An 8,211-nucleotide genomic window follows, 5' to 3' on the forward strand; every position below is an offset into this window, starting at 1 on the left:
GGAGAACAAAAAATTTATTTTGATCTTTAAGTCACAAAAATGCCTTATAGTAGTAACATGTGTGCCAATAGGAGAACAAAAAAAATTAATCTTCAAGTCACAAAGAATATTCATCACCACACAAGTGTGACACAATAGAACAATAAAAATATTTTGACATTCAGGTCATAAAGAATATTCATCACCACATGTATGATAATAGGAGAACAAAAATATTTTGAACTTCAAGTCACAAAAAATATTCATCACCACACAAGTGTGACAATAGGAGAACAAAAAAAATATTTTGATCTTCAAGTCACAAAGAATATCCATCGCCACACGTGTCACAATATTAGAACTATTGGATGGCATAGTAATATATAAATGCACTATCACCACCATTATATTGTATTGTATTGTATACTCATATATATAATTGAAAAGAATCTTGGATCAACTTGTGTGTGTGTGTGTGTGTGTGTGTGTGTGTGTGTGTGTGAGAGAGAGAGAGAGAGAGAGAGAGAGAGAGAGAGAGGGAGGGAGAGAGAGAGAGAGAGAGAGAGAGAGATTAGGTTATACATTATGTCTCTTGCTTGTTTGTGAGAGTGAGAGAGTGATCGTCTATTGAAGGAGAGGAACTACATGAGTGAAACATTGACAGAGGAGAGAAGCAACCAAACTGAAATAATACTTTTTGGAGCTTGTCTAAGTGTAGACATTTATATGGTAGTGGTGTGTGGATGTAGAGTTAATAATGGACTTGGGCACTTTTTTACTCCTTAGGAGGTTTTTCCCCTCCGAGCATGTGTATACACTCATGATAAGGTCACTCATGATAAGGGTTTTCCCCCCAAGCATGTGTACACACTCATGATAAGGTCACTTACACACTCTTATGAGTGAGTTTGTAAGTGACCTTCTCATGTCACTTCACTTGTAATTCACTCATTCTCATTAGTCTACTTTGACTATTTTTTTCTCTCTATCTCTGCTTGCTTCTTGCATATTTGCGTGTGTTTGCTACCTTTGTCTCCACTCCAATAATTGGTATCAGAGTAGGTTCTCTTGGCCCTCACCCCCTCACCATCACCTCCTCGAGTTGCTCTTTTGATTGTCTCACATTGAGCTATTCTCTTATGTAGAAGGTATACCCTATATTGTGTCCTTAAGTACATTAATAGAGTTTTTGTGTGTTTCAGGTCATTTTCAGGCACATTTTGGGGCTCATTCACATGCTATAAGGTTTTCACAAACATCTTGAGGGAGTATTAGTTCGAACTGTCTTTAGGTTTTCTTAGCTATAGCATCATATATTTAGTGGGCAAAGACGGCAGTCGTCATCATCTTGCTTTTCCATCATTATTGACATTGTATCTTGGAGCTCTTCATTAATAGCTTTTTGTGAGCATTGTCATCACTATTTCACCAACTTTTGCATCCCTACCAGTAACATTCCTACACTCTACATTTCATACACTTTGTAGGTTTGTTCATCTTATCAACAGTGATCTACTAGTAGGCATCTTGGTTACATTCAATGGGCATTGAAAATACTTATAGGTTATTGGGATATTTACATTTTGTGTCAGAGATTTGTTATTTGCAAGTTGAAATGCCAAGCAGTGGGATGCATTCCATTGGTGAATGCTTGATGGGACGACCAATTACCCATTGACATTTGTATGTCAGTGAATCAACATGTATGGTATTTTGATGGTGGTTCTAGAAAAAAACACATTACTTCTCAGTGTGATTTGTTTTTTTCCCTTGAGTGTGCTCCTCAAGGAGGCATAATCACATGTGCAAACAACTCCCCATATCCAGTGAAAGGAGTTGGTAAGGTTGTGCCCACTATTTTTAATGGTGGGACAATAACTCTCTTAGAAGTATTATTTATGCCAGGCATTAAGAAGGACTTGATGTCATTCTCTCTATCGATTCTACCAATTCTAGGGTAGGCCTAGTAGTCAAATTTGTTAATGGCATGGTACAATTTATGACCAGAGTGATGGAGAAGTCATTGTGGTATATTTGGAACTCTAAGTCATGGGCTTTACAAGTTGGATAGGTATGAGAGATTGACACATAATGCTTGTTTAATTACTGCCACATGTGCGATGAGTGATGCCCCGCTATGGCATGCCCGATTTAGTCACTTAAATTTTGGCAGTTTGTTGCACCTTAAAAGGCAAGTGATGGTATCAAAGTTGCCAAATCTTAAAGATCCTATTAAACATGTATGTGAGGGGTGCATTTTGGGCAAGATGTAACGGGCATCATTCCCAAAGAATGGATCAGTAAGGGTTGTCCAGAAACTATAGCTTATACATAGTGATGTATGTGGTCCTATGGACACCATCGATTGGGGTATATCACTACTTATTTAATGACTAATCTAGACATACTTGGATGTATCCATTGAAGGCAAAATCAAAAGGGATTTTACATTCTTTAGATATTTTATTTCTATCCATGCGCTGAAAATGTATTATCATGTAAAGTTGGCACCCTTCATATAGATCAAATGAGTTTCATGCATATATGGTTGAAAGAGGCATAAAACATCAATGCATGGTTAAAAGAGGCATATAACATCAATGCATGGTTCCTTACACACCTCAACAAAATGGTATTGGTGAGGGAAATAGTAGATCTCTCATGGAGTTGCATGGTTAAAGGTTATGATTTTTTTTGGTTAGAGGTAGTTATGTGTTCTACTTATGTGTTTAAACAGATACCCCACCAAGGCCTTGCATACAATTACTCCTTATGGATCATTTTATTTTTGGGGTTATTTTGCTTATGCTCTTGTGTATGAGAAACAATGCAATAAGATGGATGATAAGGTGATAAAAGGATTTTTTGTAGGATATAGCTTAGAAAGCAAAGAGTATAGAGTCTACCATCCGGCCACAAGGTGGATTTTGGTGTTGTCTTTGTTGAGAATTCAGTTCAGCCCATTCTTTTATGCAAAAAATAGAAAAATGTATACTCATAGGATATCAAGGTAGGAAAATAGGCAAGTATGCCAAAATGGCTAGTGTAAACATCATAGGATAGAAAATTAGCTACTCATAGGATATCAAGGTAGCAAAATAGGCAAGGATGCCAAAATGGGCTGGTGTAGACATCATAGGATAGAAAATTGGCTACTCCTTTTGCCTAGCACGACACATGAAGGTTTTCAACTTGCATCTTTTTCTTTTGTGGAGGATGCTCTTATTGCCAATATATTCAATGAAGAGGAACATGTTTCCTTTAAGGAAGCACCAAGCTGTCTCCACTTTTCAGTGGTCTTGATCACTCTACCTACACCAAAGGCCCGTAAGGTCCTTGATTTGGTGCAATCTAGTCCAAGAGTCATGTCAAAGTTTGTAGGAGAGGGCATTCTTTGCTCTGGTGTTTGCTCCACCCTTTCTTCCGCCGTGACTATTGGCAAGAGGAGCCTTGTCTTCTTCGTTTTTCTCCTAAACAAGACATGTTCTAGTGGTCCTCATCACTCTGGTTACACCAGAGGCCTCTGGGGTCCTTGATTTGGTGTAGTTAAGTCTAAGAGTCATGTCATTGTGGGAGAGGGCATTCTTTACTCTAGTGTTTTCTCCACTCTTTCTTCCTTGACTATTGGTAGGGAAGAGACTTGTCTTTCACACTATGGAAATGTTTGGTTTTCCTATGGTGGTTATTCATCTGCCTTATAAATTATATGGTTGTTTAACCCTTTTGTATCATTAAATAATTTTTTAAACATATTGTATCCTAAGTATTTTTTTCAAGCCTCTTTTGGCCTCCCTCACAAAAATACAACTTAGCATTAACTCTTGTTCCTCCTATGCCAACCTTGAGAAGACTTTCCATTAAAGGCACAACACATCCACCACTTCTTATTTTGTAGATATTGTGGGTTTGATCTTGGGTACCATTTAATTATATGCTCTTGCCAAGTCTAAAGTTCTAACTCAACAAGTTGGAATTTTCACCTTCTTTGTGAAGAAAGTCTCGAGCTATCTAACTTTGAAGGATGATTTTAGCTTATGGGCTTTGTTCAAAAGTGGTAGCTACTACACCTTGCAAATTGTCACCATTGGAAGTTTTAGCTCGCTCAAAATTTATGCTTTCCTTTGGTGATCAAAAGATAGGCCTTCAATTTTGAACATAGTAGTACTCTTTAAATGGGATTTTGTCCTTCATAAGGAAAGTTCATATAGGACAAGGTTTTTAAGAAACTTATGTACCCTTGGGCCTTCTCAAAAGAAACTTTGCTAACTTTATAAGAAAGGTGAATCAAAATTTACCCTTTAAAGTGAAATTATGAAGTGTTGTTCAAAATTGAGGCCTATCTCATCGAGACTCGAGAGTTCACTATAAAGTATTTAATGCTCTAGGACCTTTCTTTAGGCTATACAAAGCTTTCTTAATCTATATGCTTTAGTCACATTTCCCTTCTTGTGATGAACAAAACCACAATGTTGAGATACATAAACCTCCTCATGCAAATCACCATTCGAGAAGGAAGTCTTGATATCCAACTTATGTAGATTCCATCCACCTTATGTTACCAATGTAATAATACACCAGATTATAGTTATATGAGACATGGGGGTAAAGGTCTCATCATACAAGACGCAGGGGCAAAGGTCTCACCATAATCTATGCCTTTATCCTAAGCATAGCCCTTTGCAAAAAAATACCTTACCTTTAACACTACCATCAACTTTACGCTTGAGCTTATAAACCCACTTTGTACCGACCATAAGGCAAACTTATCAAATACCAAGTGTCATTTTTTAGGATAGATTAGTACTCATCGTCATGCATGGCATGCATCCCATGATTATTGTGGGAGCAGTTGCAAGTCAAAATGTCTATTGCAGTGTAACTAATATGGTTGAGGCCTTGGTTTCTTCATAACATGGATGCCAAGCTACTCTTCTGGCCTCTGCGGTCTTCAATTCTTTAGTTCTCAATGGCATGTTGTTCAATATCGTCAGCACATTGCAAGAGAGAGATTACAATAGATTAACGTTTATAGGGCCACATATGACCCATGGGACTAAAGTACAATGTTGGCCTCAAAATACAAGACAAAATAGAACTAATACATGTATTTCTTGTGAGAAGTTGAGGCCTCACAAAGAGAATCTAAACATTATCTTTGATGAGCTTGGGGGTGTGGAGAAATCTTGGATGATGACCGTTCCCTCATAGTAGATTGCCCACGATATTTAAAACAAAGGACTCCAAAATATACTACTATATTTTCATTCAATGATAAGCCTTTAATTAGACATAGTCAAAGTGTCAAGGACTTCTCAATTCCTTTCCTTAAAATTTTCCTTGATTTCCACCACTTCTACTAGGTTTTCCAACCTAAATCCTTTACATACTTTCCTCTATATTCCCTAAATTTTCTCCACCTAGGGGTGGAGATTGCTAGACCCTTTCACATTTTACCAAAATAAAACCTTTCACATAAACCTCTAAAGACCTTACAGATTGGCATTGTCATTTGACACCCCAAACTCCATTGTCCCTTAGCTTTGACTATTGAAGAGTGTCAGGAACACCATTGTTACTTCTCTGTTAAGATTTTCTAATGTAATACATTAATATCAAAATTAACAGTAAACTTCTAGCATTCACCTTTAACCTCTTCTTGATTTCTAGATGATCGCCAACAAGTCCAACTTATTACCCCATATTGGTGTGAGTTGAGTGGGGTTGATTGTTGGTGGCCAATGGTTTGTCACAAGGCCAGCCTCATCAAAGGCAATGAAAGCTTCCCTGTACTCTACTTAAGGCATGCAATCAAATCTATGGATTAGGCTGCAAGTGCAGCTTAGAGCAGGAGAGATTGCATCATATTATTACAATGAGGTGCATGCATTAAAAAACCCTCTAAAACAAAGAAACTTGTATTTTTAAGAGAAACATCCACCTAGTCGTCTAGCGTACGCCTCATACATGCAAGGTCCTTTATTATTTGCTGCATGCTAGTGGAGGTTGCACTAGCCTTCTCGATTGCTGCCACAAGCTCTAACATGCCCTTGTGATGAAAAAGCTCAATGCCTGTTCCATTGCCTAGTGTCCAACAACATTGCCCTTCTGATAAAAAAAGCTCAATGCCTACTGCATTGCCTAGTGTGTAGTAACAACTATGCTAAAGATATATATGTTGTTCATGAAGTACATACATGCCCATGATGAGTGCATATGTTTACAACACCATCAATGACAAGGCAAACATTATTATCATCACCGAATAGATATACAGCAGACTATATAGGGTGCATTAACCAGAGAGCTAGACCCTGTCTAGTTTCCAAAGTTAACCCTGATTTTTTCTCGAGACCGGATATCGGCCTGTCTCACAGGCTCAGGAATGCGATATTTGCAGCATCTTCGCACTAGATCCACTGCTGTGTGCAGTGAAATACGGTTGCCAATTGATACAAAGATGGGTTTCGTGCAACCCTGATGGCTTCTCAGAGCCATACCCAGTATCTGCCCTGAATTGCCAACCAGAGGGGTAACATCCTTGATGTCCTCACTGCTTTCAAGGCTCATTTGAAGATCCTTTTTACAGAGACCATCTACATGGTGAAGATTCTTTGCGATGCCAATGGTCGGGATGTCTGCCAACACACCAATATGGCTGGCTAGCCCAAAGCCTCTGGGGTGAAGTATGCCATTGCCATCCACCATAAGTACCTGTGGGTACACTTCCGCATGTTCTCTGGCTAGCTTTTCAATGAGTCCTAGCAAGGCAGGGCTTTCTCTAAAAGCCAGAAAGCCAGGTATGTAGGGTAGGTTCAGATGCACAATCTTGAAATCTTCATAGACCACACTCATGGTGTCCATGCCCATGACTACGATGGCCCCACATGCTACCGTTGGATCTTTCTTCCAAAAGCTCAGGTCGACCCCTGCAACATAATGCAGGGATGTATTCTGATCAGAGGGGCCTGGAGGGTTGGGACTAACCTTCCACAAGAAATCGTCATGAAGCACGAGTTGGCTTTTCAACCTGTCCTGCTCTTCCTGCCATAGCCTGCGTTGTTGTGAGAGCCCATGATCATCCTCATCACCCATATCTGTTTGCATGGTTCTTTAATAGGGATAGAGAGAATCCGACCACATATGATACATACAATGGAGTCAAAGCGCAAGAGATGGAACTTGAACTCAGGATCTTTGTGTTAGGATCCCCGTGAAGACTACATACGATCCGTATGATGTTGCTGAAGCCCAAGGGACTGCAGATTTTATGCTGTGATTGGCATTCGGATACGAACACAACGATGTTTTGTCCCATCCCTTGAGTTTCAGCATTATCACATGGACCAACGCCCACATATGATCCATGTGATAATGCTGAAACTCAAGGGATGGGACAAAACATCGTTGTGTTCGTATCCGAATGCCAATCACATACAATCTATATGATGGTGCTGAATGGGACTTGTAGGATTCGATACATACCTCATGTGATCCAGATGATGGCGCTGAAGCCCAAGGGACGATATTTGCATTGAGATACAGATGCCGGCCACATAAGATCAATGTGATGGTGGTGAGCACAAGGAATAGGACCTTTTAGCAGCAGCCCAATCTCTCTCTCTCTCTCTCTCTCTCTCTCACCCACACACACACACACACACACACACAGAAAATGTAGAATTTTTCCAGGAAATTTCTAGCAGTAGCCCTCAATTATTGAAGCCTTGTTGACCCATTTTTTCCTTCAGAAAAAAGCAGGTCCTTCGAAGAAAAGCTGAAGTATATGATGAATTGAAGCAAATACTTACCCTTCAATTCAAAATTGAGTCCTGATGCTTAGGTTCCCCTTGTCCTCCAGAAAGGGTGCCATGCCATCTGCATTTAGGACAGCTGATTGCATCTGATTTACTGTCTCTCTCTCTCTCTCTCTCTCTCTCTCTCTCTCACACACACACACGAAAGAAAAAGAAGCAAAATTTTCTCATTGGGAGTGGCTTCACATTTGTCCGCACACACTTCTATTGGGGTGTCCGCCAGTTCTGGTTGGAGCTACATATACTTCGTCCACTTTGTGTAGGTCGGCACTCGGAGTGTGGTAAAGAAGATGATTTGGTAAATGTTGCCAATCCTCTTTATGAAAATGCACTTGATATTGAAATCTCGTGCCAAGTAAGAAAGTGATCTAGTCTTACTTCCAGCTCTCATCCGTAAGGACACTGCTTGGTACAAATA

General features: G+C 39.5%; 1 protein-coding gene across 4 annotated transcripts; it reads right to left on the reverse strand.

Annotated features, from left to right (window-relative positions):
• Positions 1-6,109: 6,109 nt before the first annotated feature.
• LOC147618836 (endonuclease V family protein) lies at positions 6,110-8,010 on the reverse strand. Of its 4 annotated transcripts, none has more exons than XM_086773910.1 (4): positions 7,788-8,010; positions 7,462-7,484; positions 7,007-7,087; positions 6,110-6,905 (listed from the first exon to the last, which is right to left on the reverse strand). In XM_086773910.1, exons 3-4 carry the CDS (start codon positions 7,062-7,064, stop codon positions 6,295-6,297), a joined length of 669 nt encoding a protein of 222 aa, XP_086630036.1. In that variant the 5' UTR covers positions 7,065-7,087; positions 7,462-7,484; positions 7,788-8,010; the 3' UTR covers positions 6,110-6,294. The 4 variants fall into 4 exon arrangements, with proteins under 4 accessions (XP_086630036.1, XP_086630034.1, XP_086630032.1 ...); XM_086773908.1 differs by having other exon boundaries at positions 7,007-7,073; positions 7,788-8,009; XM_086773906.1 differs by having other exon boundaries at positions 6,110-7,087; positions 7,788-8,004.
• Between the last annotated feature and the right edge of the window lie 201 nt (positions 8,011-8,211).

The sequence above is a fragment of the Cibotium barometz genome, chromosome 34 (genome assembly GCF_041138505.1).
Source record: "Cibotium barometz isolate CiBa-2024 chromosome 34, ASM4113850v1, whole genome shotgun sequence".
Classification (NCBI taxonomy): Eukaryota; Viridiplantae; Streptophyta; class Polypodiopsida; order Cyatheales; family Cibotiaceae; genus Cibotium; species Cibotium barometz.